General features: G+C 42.2%; 1 protein-coding gene across 8 annotated transcripts in view; it reads left to right on the top strand.

Annotated features, from left to right (window-relative positions):
* anks1aa (ankyrin repeat and sterile alpha motif domain containing 1Aa) overlaps positions 1-19,462 on the top strand; it is a 56,276-nt gene that overhangs the window by 6,593 nt on the left and 30,221 nt on the right. For 7 of the 8 annotated variants that reach the window (XM_029507121.1, XM_029507119.1, XM_029507117.1 and 4 more), the window contains exons 2-13: positions 3,710-3,790; positions 4,006-4,162; positions 5,060-5,122; positions 12,157-12,453; positions 13,131-13,206; positions 13,299-13,400; positions 13,702-13,788; positions 13,930-14,099; positions 14,379-14,441; positions 14,941-15,088; positions 15,827-15,870; positions 16,353-16,446. In XM_029507121.1, coding sequence (XP_029362981.1) covers positions 3,710-3,790; positions 4,006-4,162; positions 5,060-5,122; positions 12,157-12,453; positions 13,131-13,206; positions 13,299-13,400; positions 13,702-13,788; positions 13,930-14,099; positions 14,379-14,441; positions 14,941-15,088; positions 15,827-15,870; positions 16,353-16,446 — 1,382 coding nt within the window. The remainder of the gene's footprint in view (positions 1-3,709; positions 3,791-4,005; positions 4,163-5,059; positions 5,123-12,156; positions 12,454-13,130; positions 13,207-13,298; positions 13,401-13,701; positions 13,789-13,929; positions 14,100-14,378; positions 14,442-14,940; positions 15,089-15,826; positions 15,871-16,352; positions 16,447-19,462) is intronic. The other variant, XM_029507124.1, reaches the window with a different exon arrangement.

Here is a 19,462-nt window from a genome sequence, read left to right as displayed (position 1 = left end):
AGAAAAAGTTATCATGCAAATGCAATAAACGTAAATGGGTTATATTTTGAACAGACTTCCAACATAGATATGAAATTTTATGAATAGATATAAAATTGTAACTCAGCCGGGCTGGAGAACTCCGGCAGGTACTTCAGTTGCTTTCTGCTTGGGGGAAGATGCTCATGTAGGCTGTCAGGCAGCAGGGCTTCTGGTTTCAGCACCCGCTAGCAGTAGGCATAATTAAGCCTAATTTCCCTGACGGTGGCTGACATGCGCCAGTCACTGCTGGGCTCAGTGCCCTGGGCCAGACTAATCCCTGGCAGTGTGGTCACACTGCTAATAGGCTGGTGGACAAATCTGTTTATTTGACACTGGGTTCACACTCACCTGAGTTTGTATTTGCTTAAACCCACTGCTGTCGATTTTGCCTTGCCTTTTCCCCAGGGCTCTGAAGTAAATCATTTAACATATATCATGAGTTTTATTTCCACTGGAATTATTATTTGGTTTTATTATATGGGCAAAGTAGAAACATTCACTCTGAATATATGCCGTTTGACGCCTGATCTAGATGGTGTGTTGAAATGGACAGATGGATCTAATGATTCTGGTTTTCCCCAGATAATATATATAAAAAAGAACTTAATATAATGAGATCATAATCACATCTCTGCTTTTAAACTTGTTTTTGTAGCTAGAGAGATTCATCAATAAAAATGTAATTTAATCAAACAGACAGATACATTCAAAGGGGTAAGCAAATTGAATTGATAGTTTAGTCAATGAGAATCAAAGCTGAAAACTGTTTGCTGGTGTCTCCTATTTAGTGAATGAAGTCCATGACATTTTGTCATCAGGAAAATAACACAGTGGGGACTATTGTTTAGTCTTTCATATTTTGTAAATGACTGTTCAAAATGCTTTCACTATGTGTGACTAACATTAGCAAAGCTAATGCAGAGGAAGAGGCAAAATGTTTCTAGCCCCCTGTCTCATACTGGCTCAGCTTTGTACAACACAGAATTATAGCCCCCCAGAATCTCTTTCAAACTTCAGCTTCCTCCTGCTAATATTCCCTCAGGGAAATTAAGGATTAGCTCAGCCTTTCAAACAGGAATTCCTCAGTCAGTTCCCATGAATGTGCCCCCCTCCCAAACCAAATCAACTCTGCTTTGCCCATTCCCCCAGCGATGGGCTTAAGCCCTGGCCCCCAGTTAGGTTGGTCGTGAGCCGTAGTAAGAGGATGAAGTGGATTGTCGAGTGCCACTCTGACTCATGCCCTTGAGTGCCACGCTGCCAAAATGCTGAGAGGACATAACACTTGGACTGCACTTAAAGCTGCTACTACAGGCAGCACATTTAGAAACTGACAGTGGAAAAAAAAGATGAAGCAAGCAAACGGCTTCATTTCCTCTGCATGGAGATCATTTTGATAGGATTAATTAACATCCACGTCCCTGTTCAGAGCTGTAACATTATGGAAAAACCACAAACTGAGATAATACTGCGTTTCATGATGCATTACACCCCTGTTGGCTTTATACAGTCATGTGGTCGAAGTGACTCAATATTTGCGTTTCTGACAGCCATTTTGGCACTTCTGGCAATGACACACCAGAGTCATGACTTCTCAGGAGATCGTGTCATGAATTTGACCCACTTTTTCTACACATCATTTAAAATTGATGACATTAAATATGAATGAAAAAAACTACAATGTGAGGTTTATTTTTATTTTAAACTAGGCAAGTCACAGTCAGAATTCTGCATAACACGAGATAGGGTTAAATTTTTAGTGTCCGGAACAAGGACTTAATGACCCACTGTTTGCTTGTGTGATACGACAATCAATGCAATATGATACCGTCCATGTTAATTATGTGCTCAATCACATACCAAGGCTTTTTTTGCATTGCCCCATGCCTGATTTTGTTAAATTCTCCCGCCGCCGTCACTGCTCTGTTCATCTTTATGTTAATTTGTTTACGGGGTTTTTGCCTTAAGCCGTTACATAACTCTTTTATCTAGGACAGCAACTAGAGGTCTGTGTCTGTCTCACTTTTCCCGTTTGATGTGCTCAGCGGCCATGCACAAGTCAGTGACGCTTTGCTCTTTACTACAAATTTGTTTACTGGTTCAACCGGTTCTGATGGGGGAATGCATTGAAAGTGTGTGTGTGTGCGTGAGATGCTTCAAGAGCAAACATCACAACTTTCACATTCCCCTGCTTTTTATGATGAATCTATCAAACTCCAGCTTTTCCTTCCACCATATATTCCCATTCCAAGTATTTCCTCCGAGCACACACACTTTTGATGTGTCATGTCTACAGGACAGTCTAACTTGTTAAGATGAGACCCAAAAGGCTGGCTATAAGAAATAAACAGCTTAGATTATGACTAGTAGAGTGGTGCATCCCTTTGTCAGGCCTATTGTTCTGCAGGCTATAGAGCCCTCCAAGATACTTATTTAATGAGACGACTCTGACTGTGTAATTGCAGGCTGCTCTGAGAGCTATTATGGGAGATGTATTTTCGGGGGGCAAAACAGCCATTACTGCAACAAAACCGGGCAGTGTGTGTGAAACAGAGACACACTGAGGCTAATATGAGGAGGCTGAGCATGCTGCTGCCACACCTTCTGCACACATGGATCATATTGTGTGTTTGCAAGAATGCTCAACTGCTGCGGCGTGCAGTTATTTATTTCCCACAAAATGCGCCTGCGATGCTGTGAGTCATCCCGGCAGAACTAACCCCAACTCAATTGCAATTTCGATGCAAGTCACTTGCGTTAAAATTGCAGCCATCGATAAATTATGAAGTTGTCCAGCTGCCCAATCATTAGCTGTCAGTTGTCTATAATAAATGACAAGCTGAGTAAATGACAAAAAAAAAGTGATGGTTTCTCTGTGTCATTCATGAGCGGTTTTGCTCCCATTCTGTATTGCCAAATGACTCTGGTCCCAGATATTTGGTTCACTAATGCTGGGATTTCCACATCACATGATTTATTTAGCATGTTTTAAGGTCTTTCAGAGAACCTCGCAGCCCAGAGCCAGAACTGCGTCTCACCAGCCACCCTTTAGCTTCTTAAATTACTCATTCCATCCCTCTTTACTCTATTATCGCTCTCTTCCGCCCTCACCACAGCACTCCTTGTACGTCAAAAGAAACAAGCAAATCTGAGTTGACAGCTAAGTTCAGCTCAAATGAATGAGAGTGCTGGGTTAAAGCTACATCAAACAAAACCACCCACTTTTACCCCTTCAGTTTTAAGTTTGTTAGTTAGTTGTTTTTTTTTTTTTTTTTTTGTTTTTTTTTTGGCTTAGTCTCAGTGCTTTGTTTGTTGTTTGCTACGCTGCATAACAAAAGCCTATTCTACTCCAGGACTTGGCCCAGAATAATCACGCTTGAGCTGCGTATTTACTGTAAACTTAGCACATCTTAGCTGCTGCCTTTTTGCTGTGGGCTCACATATTTCTAAAGAGATACAAACAGAGAGGCAGCAAAGTTATTGCCAGTCTGTGTGTCGGCCATGTATGATCTGAACCTTGCCGCTGTTAGACACTCGATCTTGAGATAGTAATCAGAACAAAGCTGGTCACACCCACAGTAAGAGACTTTACAGTGTGTGTGTGTGTGTGTGTGTGTGTGTGTGTGTGTGTTGTGTTGTGTGTTTTGTCTTATGGAAGCATAACGATAACGATTATCTCTACTTTTAACAGCATCTGGAGAGGCCCCAATGTGAATTGTGTGGACAGCACTGGATACACGCCCCTCCACCACGCAGCCCTCAATGGACACAGGTAGATGAGTGATTAATAAGTCTGGGGATAGGGAGAAGAGCGTCAGTTGTAACCCGTTTTTGCTCAGCGTTAAATGAGGTCAGCCCTTACAGACGATGATCCCACTGGGAAGATAAAGCTATTGATTGACTGTTAGCTATGTCTGCATGTATATGTTAGTACAGCTTGTACTCTTGGTATTTTTTGACCCACCGTGTCCCTTGGATGACCTGCAGCGAGGTGGTGGAGGCGCTGCTTCGGAACGAGGCCTTGACCAACATCGCCGACAACAAGGGCTGCTACCCCCTCCATCTGGCTGCCTGGAAGGGCGACGAGCACATCGTCAGACTGCTTATTCGCCAAGGACCTTCACACCCCAAGCTCAACGAGCAGGTCTGATGTATTTTCTGTTCTGCTTTTCTGTTTTGCTTTGTCTGTGTGTTTATTTTTAATCCGCTGGTTTCACTGTTGCAGTCCCAGATTTGGTTTTTGGTCTTTCCAACCACAAACCAAATTTATATTGCTGGTTGGATCAGGACCGGAGGAAGTCACCACTACATTGATTTGTTCCTCAGATTGCCCTAGTTCTGTTTGTTTTTTTTCCGTATAGATATTTAATTCAGCTTAAGTAGCCTGTTCTAGTAATTATATATTTCCAGTTCTAATGGTTTAGTTGGCATCGAGAGGAAGACAATCATTTTCTCACATCTTGTTTTTTATGTTAAATTCTACTTCCGCATGGCATGTATATGAACAAGAGGAGTGCATTAACCTCAGTGCATCATGACATTTACTGTGATACCTGAAGTGCTTTAACTCCATGCTAGTGTGAGAAGTGCTTGTTTGCTCTAACCTTTTTAACTTTGAACTCATGATTTGATCATTTGTTAGGTTGCTTTACTACACAGACAGCTTCCAAACTGGCAACACCTCTAGTCTGTACTGTTTGGGATGGTGAGAAATGACCCATTGTGTGCATCAGAAATATAATCACTTTTTTTTTTAATTCAGTAAGCAAATCTTGGATATATATATCTATATATAGATATATATATATGTATAAATATATAAAAATAAATATATATAAATCTAGAGCTGGATGAAGATTCATCTTTGTCTCATTTTGAGCCATTTCTTCCTCCCTGTTCATGACATCTGATTGTTCATTAACTCAACTTTGATTATTTTTTTCTCTGTTTCATTTAGTTTGTCTGATTTGTGATCATCATTCATTTGTTCATTGCCTGTCTCAACCAAAACCATCGCCTATCTTCTCTTCCTCCCTCCCAGAGCTCTGTAGACCATAAAGAGTTCAAACGCTGTGGGCCCTTTGACCCTTATATTAATGCCAAGGTGTGTACACGGTGCTGCCGAAACAACATTTCTTTTTGCTTTTTTGCCTTACTGCTGTGTTGACTTGCTGTGCTTGGGTTTGGTTTGTTGCTGCTGCTGCTGCTTGCTGCTACAAAGACATGGGGAGGCTTTTCATTTTACTGGCTATCAGTACATCTCTGTCCTCTGGCTCTGTTCATTTTCGCTTGTGATCTCCAAATTGTTATGTTTAACATAAGTGCATTACAGTATGCCGCCCTTCACAGAAGTTAATCTTTTCCTGACATGTTACAGTTTTTGTTCAGGGTCACGAATAAGCAAGACCGGGCGGAAAAGCCCCAGAAATGTAATAATTAATTACATTTTTTATTCTATTTTTTTTTTTTTTTTTAAATGTTATAAGAGGCGATCTGTAAGTTTGCGTCAGTGGACTGGGAAAGGAAAACCTGGGTGAAATTGAAAACTGGTCTAATATTCAGCCTGAGGAACTACAGTTGTTGGCACTGCACAACCAGCAGCAGGATAATCTATTGATTCATCCGAAATGTACTATCAATTAAAGCTCCAACGACCATTAGAGTATTAAAAAATCAACAGTATGCATTTGAAAGATGTAGTCGCTTACGTGAAGTCATTTGTAAAATCAGCCATCATCATACAGCACCAGCTTTCTGATAATTAATTAATCATCTACTAATTTATCTTTTTTCTAAGATAAATGAAATAACTCTTGTTACTCCCCCTTAAAACAAACTGATTTTTACTCTACATGGGAACCCCTATAGGGAGTAGGGGAGTTCCTACAGTGGCTTCATTTGTTTTACTTTCTTTTTATTGGATTCAATATAGTGATCAGTGAAGTTTTTGAATGATCTCCTAATGCAACACTTTCAGCACAGTTTGAGAGCCACTACCTGGTCATGTGTTTAAATAATTAATGCCCTGTTGAATAAATCAGAAACATGGACACCATGTGTAGGTTGTGGTTGTGTTAGATAGCACCATGCAACTGAGTTTGCAGGGTGCGTCCTTCTCCCTCCTCCCTCTCACCACACTCCAGGACCAGACAGCTATCTCATGAGGACGAGGAGGATGGGAGGTTTTCAGTGTACTAGTCTCTGTGCATCAGCATCAAAGAGAGATTTCCATGCTACACTTGCCCATGTGAGTGTGTATTTGCCCCTCCTCCTTCCCCTCCTCTCACCTCTCAGTTTGTGCTTTGGAGCTTGTGTTTGAAGAGGTGGGACGTTGTCATAGCAACAGTGTCTGGGCTTAGTGGTCTTAGCAGTGATGAGTTGACCCAGCGGAGAAAGTGTGGCATGAGCCAGCCAGACATGAAAGGTGTGTGATGCAAGGATTGTAAGCGGGGATACAGAGCTGATAGAGGATCAGGGTCCCAGTCAGGGACAGTCAATCTGGTATGAATCCACTTCTCTGTCATCTTGGTCCAGTACTCCAGCCAGACTAATGTTTATTCATTACGCCTCTGTGCTGTCTCCCACTGATGGAGTCCTTGGCGATTTGGTCACTTTGATGTTTCAGATGCCTGATGAAGTGTGAGGTAACCACTAACCACAGGCTATGACCACGCCGTCTGAAGACCAGCTCACACACATTCTGTTCCTCGTGTTAAAAAAAGAGTTGTAGACTCTTGTAGACTCTTGAGCTTTAACTAATTAGTCAATCAACAGGAAATTAATTAGAAACTATTTTGATAATAGGCTATTTTGATAACAGGCTTAAGACGGCAAACTGATGATTATTGTCATCATGGATTACTCTGGCTTAATTAATTGCTGCGCTAGTCTATAAAATCTCATAAAATGGCGGAAAATGACCGTGAAAATTTCCTAGAAGCAGAAATTGACGTCACCAGATTTCTTATTTTGTCTAAGTAACAGTCCCAAACATAACACCTGTCAGCTTTGCATCATAAGATAAGCAAATGAATAATTAGCGCCTGGAAAGTTTTAGAAAAAAAACAAATTGGTAGCACAACTGATAATCAATAATTGGAATCAATAGAAATAGTTCAATTAATTTTAAATACATTTTATATAATCCTGCTTATGGGAAAACCGCATGTTCTCATTGACCTAATTTTTTAAATTACCATATTTTCTGTTTATTACTCCAGAAGAAGATGTAGCCTTCGGTCTGCCCTGACCTACATCACGCTACCTTTCGCCCAGGATTCATCTTTCTATATAGGTCAAATGTCTGATACGATATATGTTTCTATGAGATCCTCTTATGCAGGCTAAAATGTTTAGACACTGACATTAACATGAAATCAGGCACCATCACACAGTACACTGACCTGAGTCAAAAAGATGGCATCTTAACAAAAATTTAGGTGGTGGCTGTGGACAAATCTAAGCTGATGTTCAGACTGGAAGTGGATCACTCGTCTCCCTGTCCAGTGTGCTGTGCAGCATCTCAGAGGGATGACATAAGGAAAACTTTCTGATAGCAGTAGCAGAAGTAATTTCCTCGAACTTGGTCACCTCATTATCAAGTGGAGCAGAGTTTCCCCTCCTTCCTGAAGGCATAGCACTCACAGTCTGCCAGCATGCTCATTTATCCACTGTCTGTCACTTCACCGTCCAGCACTTTGCTCAGCAACACATCAGATCCCCTCCCCTCACCTTCTGCTCCCTGCCGTCCTCCAGGACTTGCTCTTCTCCCCGTCGTGCCAAGAAATGGTTGGAGCATGTTTGAGGAGCCCTCAAGGGAACATGTGGTTAGTTAACAGAAGGATCAGGTCTTCTCATTGTCTCGCTTTCATGTATGCAAATCTTAGGGTGTGTTTGCTGTGGCAGTTGCAGTCAATTGTTACAGAGGAGAAGAGCTTCAGAGCAGAGGTGGCATCGACTGGATGTCATCTTGTATGACTTTGAGGCCTATAAAGTTAAGCAGTTATCTTTGAAACGAGTGAGCTAACTTTCCTCTAAAAGAGAGAAAAAGTCAGCTTTGCAGAGAATTACAGTCTATGGCAAGAAGCCAGTCAGACATCCATCTCATTACAGGACTGCAAGGTCTGTTTACTCTGAAAAGTTAAAATCCATAACTTGAGTCAGCATTTACATAATGGTTTGTTTAATGGACAGATTACTTCAGATAGGGCTTCGGACAGATGTAGAGAAACAAACTGGTTTATTTTAACCTGTTAATTAACTGGTATGTAAAAAAAAAAAAAAAGAAGTAATTTTCATTTAAAATTATGCAAAAGAGAGATAAGCACTAAAAGACTGTGGACAATTGACTTATCACATAGTTTAATAGCAATTAAATTAACATTCTTGTAAAAGCAAAGCATATACGCAATGCATAAGTGCTTTATTATATGCCTAACTCCTACTGTTGGCACCCCGAGAGGATGACTGCTGTCACAAATAAGAATTGATTATACAAGTATACACAGCTATAATTTTTTGGCAAATATTGCCCATTAATAAGTGCTTGAAATTTCATATAGCCCCTGATAATGTTTTTTTTTTTTTATTATTATTTTTATAGATATTCAGTGCAAGTTCAGATGCAATGCAATTCCTACTCACCATACAATAAATAATAATACATATAAATACATATAGCTGTGTAGCAGGATCTGATTCTGATGCATGATTTTATATGGATGGGTAAAAACCGGTGGGATTTCAGATATTGACAGAGGACCTGGGCATGCAGCGAGCACAGGCAGCCCTTCGGCACACTAGCTGCAACAGCTGCTCAGCCCACCCCTTCACCACCACCACAACCCACTCACCCAGCCTTACTACTACCACTACCAGGGGCCAGGGTGACGTAACCACCGCCTCGCTCTGCTGCCCTGCCATGGCCGTCACGTGACAGAGATCGCTAGTCAGAGTGCGTTACCATCTCCCAGCCCCAGGTTGTGAGAATCACAACATCCTCTGTTTTCTCTGTTAACTGTGCACATCTCTGTTTTTTTTTTTTTTTTTTTTTACCCCTGTCAGACTCTTCTGCAGCATGAAAACACAATGGAGGGTAATCTCCAGATGTTCCTGTTTAGGGCAGATTTTATCAATCAGCTGCAGTCACCAGAGGAGATCTTAATCTCTTCTTGTTTGACATGTGCTGCTGAGGTCTAAATCAGGATGAGGTTTTATGCTGTCTGCAGCACCGCAGTCAGCACAGGATTTTCATAAAAAACATGGACTGTCCAGGAAGTCTTGGCTGTGCCATATGAATTCTAATCTCTCTCCCAGCAAGGCTGCAAGTCATTGGTGCCATTTTGTGTAATAGGCTTCGGAGCTCTGTCTTGTTAGTACATGATTGTTTGACTACTCATGCAGCCTGTGGTGCTATGGTGGATATAAGGCTGATCCTCCTCTTTTATTGAGTGAGATTTCATGCTAAGTCCTTCTTGTGTAAGAATATAGGAGCATTTCACTGAAACTCGTGAATTTGTTTGGTACAACAGTGTATTCAAAGAGGATTTGATTTTACCCTGCAGGGCTATTGGTCAGCTAGTGTTAGTTTAAAAAGAAGGCAGCTCACATTTAGTTCTGCTTCTGTGTTTACTCTTACTTAAATCACTTAATAACGGCGTATTTTTGTCTCATAGCCTTGCATGTGAATAGCAAATAATACAGCTCATATGCTTGGATGTAAAATCTAAAGGTGCTCCTGCACTCTTCAGTGGGTGAGACACTACACCCAGTGAGAGAGTAGCTTATATTTTGCAGCATATGTGTATTAACAACAAACCATGGTGAAAACACAAGCTGTGGAGGTGTGTTGAGGGTTCCCCCTCAGTGAGAGGCCCCTGAGTTAATGACCTGCCCGGCATACCTTGGATCAAAGTAGGCATGGCCAGTCTCAATTTCGCACTGGTGCCTGTTTCCTATTTGTGAGTGAACTGGCTGGTCAGCTGTGTTTAATACGACATACGTGCTGGCCGACACATGGATACGGAGTACTGACCACCGCACTGCAAGTTCGACACTTGGTGTTACCATTCATAAAAAATCATCAGCTTTGACTTAAAACTATCCCTCTTATAGGTGTGTTATTTGCACACCTGTTTAATTATTGGGAGACTTTCAGTAATACACACATAATTTCAAAGAAGCTGGATTTCGAGTCAGTCTTTTTGGTGATGATAGTAAATCTTGCATGCTAGATTTATTTGGATTAGCTTCAAAGTGAAACATGCTGATATAACTGTAGTGTGTGTGCTGAGGTAATCTAAATACTTTGTCTAAAAAGTCGTGACTAATGCTCAATTATGAAAGACAAGACAGAAGACGGACTTGGCCAATACTCATTTCTCAAATCTAACGGATTAAAAAGAAACAGAGACCACTTTGTTGTCTTCCTGCCTTTTTTTTTGGTTTGTTTTGTTCACTTCAGTTCCTAAGATGAATGTGTTTTGTTTTGTTTCCCCCCCCCATCCAGCCTAAAACTGCCCTGTTGCCCACACCATGTCCCATCTTCTGTGGCGCAGCTGGGATGTTCTTCTGGGAGTCACCCAACCTGGCACCATGCATGTCCATGATGTTAGGGGTGGGGGGGTGGGCAGCAGTCAGCCCTTTGTAGGTGGCTTTCGATGTCTACAATGACTGAATCTCAGCGCATGTGGTTCCATGATGGCTGATTTTTTTTTTTTTTTCTTTTCTTCCCCCCACCACACCCATCTTTACAGGTTATTTGATTAAAGCTAAAGGTTAAAGAGTGTAAGAATCATGTGCACATTTCTGAGATTGAGAGCAGAGATTATATTGCTCTCAGCCACCTTCAATGTTTCTACCAAGGGAAAACCTCCTAATGCTCATCTTGTTTACGCTGCTGTTTGCATTAGTTAGGAGAGTATTCCCATGCCTTCATGTCACTTCAGCTCCTAGTTTTTCAGGCTTTGCTGCCTGCTGGCTGTGCAGGGTAGGGCTCATCAACAGTGCTGGAGGTTTGTTGGTTTATTAGGGATTGATCTTGTTTCTGCATGCAAGTCATCAGATCTAATAAGAGCCACTACGTGAGCTCAGATAGTAATTACTGCATTTAATTGTTGCTATAATTGTTGCTCGTCTGCTAACAAGTTTCCTCACAATGCAGAGTTGCCAAATGTCAGGTTGCAAACAATTTGTTGCGTTGCACTAGATGAATTATGTGAACATTTTTACCATAAAGTATACTAGTGTTTTACTGGCTATTGATAGGTGTTTTTTTTTTTCTCTCTAACAATTTTATCTCAAGTCTCCTCAGTTTTTTCTCAGTTCCATCATGTCAGTGGATTTGCACACAAATACAGAGTTTATGTTACCGTCAGACTGTTGTCTAGTGCAGAGACAGTGGGTTCATAAATGCATTAGTTGATTAACAAAAGATAAAAAAGCAAAGGATTTCATCCCTCTGGTCTTTCCGATGTGATGAAGAGCTGTTCTTTGTTTTTTCTTCAAAACTGATTATGTTTGGTTTTGGAGTGTTGATTAGACATGGATAATCACCTGGGCCCATTTGCTATTCTGACATTTCATAGATGCAACAATTAAATAAGAAAATAATAGTCAGATCAGCAGAGCAGCACCAGTTGTGCCTCAGACATCTAAATTAATGTCCCAGGCCTCATGCATTGTAACTATATAACCCCTTTGCTATTCTGACCTTTTGTCAAGCTGCCCATGAATCTGTTAATTCCCCACACACATGCCAGGGTGCCTCTGCTGGCACCCTGTTGTGCCTGGTTTTCTGCAGCATCCCCAACACCTGTCCTCATTAGTCTATGCATGTCTGCAAATCCTCCACTCAGGACCAGCCCAGCCCCAAAGTACCACTCTCCCCCCACCGTGGCCTCACTACGTGCTTCACCATGGTTGGTGTTTTTAATGACCCTGTTAATGTTGGGCTCTATGCATTGATTGGTTTACCCTCTTAACGACTCCTCTAAGTTACTTCTTCATACTCACTCTTTAAACTATGTCCTTTCTTTTCATCTTTATTACACCTCCTTTCCCATTACAGCCACTTTGTTTGCTGCGTCTATATTGCTATTATCCTGCGATGGCCCTTATCTGTTTGTATGCCCCAAACAGAACAATGACAACGAGACGCCGCTGCACTGTGCCGCTCAGTATGGCCACTCACAGGTGGTGCGGCTGCTGCTGGAGGAGCTGACAGACCCCACCATGAGAAACAACAAGTTTGAGACTCCTCTGGACCTAGCGGCGCTGTATGGCCGCTTGGAGGTGGTCAAGCTCTTGCTCAGCGCCCATCCCAACCTGCTCAGCTGCAACGCCAAGAAACACACACCGCTGCATCTGGCCTCTAGGAATGGACACCTGTCTGTAGTGGAGGTGCTGCTGGACGCTGGCATGGACATCAACTATGAGGTTTTTTTTTTTTTCCCCACCCTGTCTCTCTGTGTATTAGCCTGAAAGCTGCAGTTATTCAACTGTTTCTTAAAAGGCTCTCACGACTTGCATCGCATTGGGTGGCTTAATCTGTTCTTGCAGCACATCCTCTCACCACTTCCCATAAAGCCATGAGGTTAGATTTAAAACTCACAAGCTCCCTATTTCTGAAGTAACTGCAGCAGTGTCTGAGCAGAGCTGGCCCTGCTCCCCCTGGTGGGTCCTTTGGCTCTGACACAGAACCTGGCCATGTCATCCATCTGTTTAGAGAGACATTTTATCAACTTTGCCCTCCTGAACAGAGGATGGGACATTGATCTAGTGTCCTTCAGGCCCTGGATCCTACAGGTTTCAATTAGCATGGCCCTTTGATCTGGAAAATTATCTGCTTTGATTCCTCTACCACATAATTGTGAGTAGAGAAATACACTGGGTGCTGGGCATGAATGGATGGAGGCATCAATAGTTGCCATACAAAGTTAATCTCACCAGAATGACTGCAACAAGACTGCTGCTGGTGCTGCTAAGTGTGGTTCTTTTGGCAATAAGATGAGCTTTAAATTTCTTCAAAATCAAATCAAACATTGAATTTCTCTTTGCGTTTACTCTCTCTGACCCTTCGGCTCTTTGTGCCTCTGGTTTGGTCAATTGCTCAGACGGAAAAAGGGAGTGCCCTCCACGAAGCAGCCTTGTTCGGGAAGACAGATGTGGTACAGAAACTCCTCGGTGCAGGTCAGACCTTGTGGTTTTTAGGCAAAAACTCCCCACACACAGCATTTGACTGGAGCTGTTCTGTAGCAACCTTTCCTCTTGATGTTTACCAGGTATCGATGTGAACATTGTTGATCAGAAGGGCCTGACAGCGCTGGACACTGTAAAGGACATGCCCTCCCAGAAGAGCAGGGAAATAGCTGCTCTTATCCTAGGTAATTACTGATTGTGAAAGCAGAGAGCTGTGGTGGGAATGATCCTTGTGATGTGAAATTCTGCACCTGTAATTCTTTTTTTTCATTTAGTTTCTTCTTTCAATTGTGCTGTTTATCAGTGTTTTCATGCAAAATTTAAGTTATTTTGTCTATTTGGGCCACAAACAGTTTAATTAAATGTCTAATATACTAATCTCATTATTTAGATTACAGGTAGCTGAAATGGCTCTTGTTTGCTTATAATCAGCCTTTTCATTTTTATTGTGAAAAACTCTAATTCATTCACAATCTCCTGTTGTAGGTCACATGACGGGTAAACCCCCTGACATTGACCTTCCCCCTCCACCAATCCCACCGCCTCAGGAGAGTCCCAGTCCACGGAAGAAGGGTACAATTTATCAGATGTCCCAATTCAGAGAAGTCGAGTGTTTGTAATGTTGCAGCAGCAAATGTTTGATCAAGGAAAACAGGGAATACTGAAAAGGATAACACAATTAATTTCTGAGAACCTCTCAATCTATGTTTGTAGGTGATCTGGATGAGGTGAGTGCATTGATCTCGGGGCTGGCTCCGAGACCGGAGGAGGAAAGCCCATATGAGGCTCTGTTTGAAGCCACCTCTTGCCACTCTTTGGACAGCCTCACCAGCGGCAAATCCTCTGACAGAGACTCTGGGCGGCCAGACAGTGAAGCTGGCAAGGTCAGCAGTCGTTTTAACTGGCAACCACAGAAACACACCCATATGGCAGAACGTGTAAATTCTCACATGCTTGTTTGGGAGATGAGATGTTGAACTCCCACTAGAGGGTGGTAGTGATCCTTTTGCCACACAACTGTCCTACAAACCCCATTTAGCATTACATATCTTGTGCTAAAGTTGATTTGCTTTGAATTGCTTGACCTTGATCTCTCAGTAAAATAATGAAAAAATGAGTCACAGCCAAAGTTTACTAGAGTTTATATTCCTTATCGTTTACAGAAAGATCGCCTGGGCCACTCCTTACACCCTGGTCCTGGTCATGAAGAAGAGATGAGCGCAGAGGTGAGATCACAAAAACCAGGAGAATGTGTTGGCATCAACAACGACAGATATGTGCAAATTTTTTGCCTTTTACATTTTTTTTTTCTGACATTGGACATGGTGTGTTAGTACAATGATATAAGGGCTGCTGGGAAATGATTATCTGCCACCAGGACTTCCCTTTCATGACTGCATCTCTTCATGCCTGCTGCTCAAATGAAAAGTCATCCTAATAAATATTCATCTGAGCGTGGCAGGGGATGCAGGCAGTGGGGGGGGGCGTGAAAAGGAGGCAAGGCGAAATGAAATGGAAAAATAGTGACGACAAAATCAGAAAACCTGTCTGGTCTGAACTGTGGCTGGACACACAGGGTGCATTGTAGGGGGAGAAGAAGGAGACATTTAGGTCATAAAAACAGCTGGCTTTGGTGAATTCTAAATGGCAAATTGTAAGTGCATTACATTTTCTTTTACACTTTTTTTTCATCTGCTTTCTTTTTCTTTTCTTTTTTTCCTGCAGGCTCTTTACACTAACAGCAGTATTGAAGAGAGAGGTGAACCAGTGGAGGAGGAGGAGGAGGAGGAGGAGGAGGATCATACATATGAGTTGTTGCTGACTGCACAGACCAAAGTCCCACCACCCAGCCAGGAGTCCCACTCCCATAAAGGTAATTGTGGGCTTTTGCATCAGTGTTTCCAGTGAGATATGACTGTGTTGCAGTAACGTTCCTGGACTGATTTTCCCACCTCTAAACCATTATCTACATAATAGATAATTTTTTTTTTTTTTTTTGCAAAACTTATCTGTTGTCGCTGACTCCCAGCAGAACCTAAAATACTTCTGTCCTAATCAGCAGGAGAAGGACCCTGCATGAGCAGACCCCTCTCAGCCGTCGCTTGTGAATGGCACCGCATGTAATTGGATTAATTTGGATTAAATTATGAGGCCATTTTGATCCCTAGCTGTTGATATAGATGTTTTAAAGCCTCCCCTCGGGCCCCTCATCTTAGTCAGCTCCACCAGCACCAGTAGAAAATGTCAATGAGCTGAAGGGTTGGAGTTTAATTGCAGATGTCATCGTTGCACCCTTCGCATGTATAAGTATAAATGAAGGCGTTACAAAAAAGGAATCGCTTTCTGTCTATTTGGAAAACTGGTTCATCAAGTTGCCGTACACAGCATCGTTTAAACAGCAGCAAGATATAGTCTGTCTGACTTGTTGCCTGATAATGTTGCCATGCATAATACATGATTTTATGATATATCACTTTCACATTTTCTAAGTAGGATGTTCCTCCTGACAGATTGGGACCATCTGTAACCCTGAAGATATATTGAGCAAAGTGAACTCTGATTATAATCTCTCAACCACCCTAACTCCAATTTCTTCTTTATGTCTCTTTAGATGAGTATACCGCTGTTCAGTCTTCCACCAGCACCCTACCTCAGGTATCCACCATTTTCTTACTTTATGTCTTAGCTTATATGAGTCTAGCTTGAGTTTTGACAGCCAGAGAAAGGTATCCCAGCGGAAACTTGAATGACATATCTGGAGCATGAGGATATGACCATCGGAAGTTGTGTAATAAACTTGCAGCAATCATAGCTGGGTGTCTGTGTGAACCTGTCTCATGTATTTATTCACCCATTATATCTTGTTTTATTCTTGTTTCTCGTTTCATTTGCATCATACAGTGATGCCTTCTGAGCAGAGCCGCATAATTGCTGATGAAGGCAAACCTGGCACCATCGATGTGATTCAGGGAATGAGTGGGATAGCATTTTTGTTTCATGATAGGCCGGCTGGACAATTATCCTCTTATTAATTATCTAACCGGGGAATGCTAATCCAATTGTCTGCCAACATAGAAAATTTGGCTGGTGTGTTTTGATTGGCAGGTGTGCATAACCTCTTTCCTGTCTCATTTCAGCGTAAACCCACTGCCCTGAATGACCTAAGCGCCCCAAGTAAAACGAAAGACTCCCTGCACCCTCCCAGGCGAGCAGGCCAGCAGGCATCAGGAGGTGAGTTTAACCGCTGCACTCAGATTTTGGTGACCTAATAAGGAACAGCACCTGCTGCTGGTGATTCTGTGTGGGTAAGGAAAGACGGACCAGACACAGCAGACTTGGCCAAGCTCGTGAGTGAAATGGGAGAAATGCACTTGCATTTGCAGGATGAGATGGGTTGGCTTGGAGTAGCGCTGCCAGGGAATGCATGATTGGCATTCTCAAGCAGCAGAGCAGATTTGGCTTGTCGGGAGCAGGCTGATTGACATTCGCTGGCAAGTGGGCAGGAGTCATTTCCTTGCCAATATGAAACAGAATTCTTGATCAGATTGTGGCTCTCCTATCTTATATCCACATCCCCCGCTTAAGCTAGATATGCCACGTCATGCAGTCAAGCATGCTTTGGAGATGAGGACCAGAGCGTCTGGGTTTGTACCGACACACACATATATAGATATCTTTATTGAATTATTATTTTCAGGGCATGATAATCAAGCTGAGTTAACAGGCAAACTTGTTTTCTCATAGGCTTGGGCTGCTGCTTTAATTCTTGCTGTGGTTATGGGAAAGATCATTTTCAGATAGAGTGCAGCAATGCCATGGCTAACTTAACAAGCCCATCAAATCTGAGACTGTTTGGCATAAATGGGCATAAAACTGTGAGTCTGTGTCTTTTAAACTTCATTTGCTTCTTGAAAGGATTTTTGATTTTCTATTTTTCATCTCTTTTGTAATTTCAGTTTTTACAGCAATTTGTAGTCATTTTTGATCAAGACTAAATTTTACAAAGGTGTCTAAAGATATGTTTTTTTAAGAAGAAAGAACTCACATGTAGTCTTAGATTCAGAGCCATCTTGATATAACCAGTGGATTTGACCTTCAGATTAACAAACCTTAATTAGTTCAAACATTAAAATCTCCATTGTTTGTCAAACCGAACTGTGGCAAAACACGTTCTCCAAAAATGGCTCCTGCTTATGACAGTGTCTTGAAGCGTACCCTGTGTTTCCCTTTCCTTCCCTACCGTCCTTAATGACTCCTTTCCCTCCTCTAAAGCCATAAAAAACATTAATTTGGTTTATATGCGACCACGTCTTCTTTTCTTCACTTCTGTTTTTGCACTTCAAGTTAAATTGATGGCTCCTCCTTCTGTGTTTTCCATTAACACAGACAGCTGGCTGAGCCGAAATGTTAGTTCCTGCTCTTTGTGGATGTGCTTCTCATAGTGACTGTGACAGTCTTGTAGGTCGCAGCTGGAGGATATATGAATGGTCAGCAACATCAGGGCCTCAGGGTATCATCAGCCATAACCATGCTGCTGTTGTTGCAGGCATATAGCGTTCCACAAAAGATTCCCACCTCTATTTAGACTTTTATAAGGTTTCCAGGGGATCTTTTTCACAAGTTGTAACATCCTCTGTTTCTCCACTGACAGCAATAAACATGGGGAAACGTAGCTCAGTTATTTCTGCCCGTCTTTTATGCATACTACTTTCGCTTCTTAGCCAAATTTTAGCGTTATCGCTTGTTCTTTTCGTTCACGCTGAACATTAATTTTTTACTGTTTCTGGTTCTCTGCAGTTCAAACTAAACTTTGTTGCTAAGCTGAAGCTGTTGGTGTTGATGTTATAAACTGCAGAGCTCTGGAGGAGCTGCAACAGATGGATGTAGAAACGATAAAGACAGAAAGCACCTGTTTGGCAACAGGAATACCAATAACAGCCCATATTTATGAGCAGTGAGTGTGAGATGAACTCAGCTATTCAGAACTTTAACCATCTATTTACAGGCAAGTATCGCAGTTTGCTTGTCAGTGGTACTTTTAGTTGTGTATTAGTTTTCCTTCTACACACTTTTTTCATAATCTTTTATCTGTGATGATGTTTGAATATGTCAACATGGGGCCTTTCAGAACAGGGCTGTTGATCTAAATTGACCTGTACTATAGAGTTCTTGCACTTCTCAAAGCACACATATTAACGATATAAAAGATTATTTAGTTCCTAATTGACTCTGTGCACTGCATGACCACAACTAAACCTGTCTTTCAATCTAAAAAACAAATAAGGTCCAACTTTAACCGACTGAGCAAAAACATGAACTTTGAACTATGTGTATAGTGGAGAAACAGCCAGCACGGGCACTGCAGTGTCTGCAGAAACAAGCCATGACATCACTACATACACCTGGACTGCAGAGTACCAAATGAAACACACATCTCACCTTTGTGAACGCATTGTGTCTGTTTGCATTCAACACCATAGAAATGTATGAGTCAGCCACTGGTCTTAGCAAGGGTTAACACCATGTGAGAGTGTTGGAACCACACTGATGTGCTCATAGGGCGTTCACACACTCTAGCTGCCAAGGAGAGGGTGGGAGTTTTGCTGTGGTCCCGACATATGTATGCAGTACACCCCTCCTTCCCCCTTGTAACGCACACAGACCCTCACAAGTTTCAGCAAATAGTGAAAAGGGAGTTCAGGGCGTTGTTAGGCACATTTTCCTCACTGCAAATGGCCCCTAAACTATTAATTAGGTAATTTAGTGAGTTTGTGTGTCTAACAGTTGAATGGGAAGATAACCTCCATGTTTGGACTGTACTTATAAATGCCCCACACACAGCGTGCTCTTTTGATGTCTTCACTCTTTTAACAGCAGCTTGGGAGATAGCGCATCTGAGGTACCCCACCTGTTTAGAATGAGGTGGTTTTTTTGAAGGACAAACAAAATGTTTCAACTGGCCCCTATTTTTCTTGTGGTGAGACTGCCCCAGATTCCCTGTTACCAAACACCCTGACCTTGTCACCCTGGCAGAGAAGACGGTCCAGATATACACACACATCCCACACACACACACACCCCCCACATACACACTCCTTCACCATGTGTCACAGGGCTAATTGTCAGGAGTCTGGCTGCGGCAGGACAGGGCGATTCAGATTTCCATTCCTGAGCCACCATTAGGGTCCAGAATTAGACGACAGCGAACACAGAGGGCTGCTGGTCACACAGTGGACAACAACACACA

Source organism: Echeneis naucrates, chromosome 7, assembly GCF_900963305.1.
Source record: "Echeneis naucrates chromosome 7, fEcheNa1.1, whole genome shotgun sequence".
Lineage (NCBI taxonomy): Eukaryota > Metazoa > Chordata > Actinopteri > Carangiformes > Echeneidae > Echeneis > Echeneis naucrates.
The sequence above is the reverse complement of the archived record's forward strand: the minus strand, read 5'-3'. Positions and strand labels throughout refer to the sequence as shown.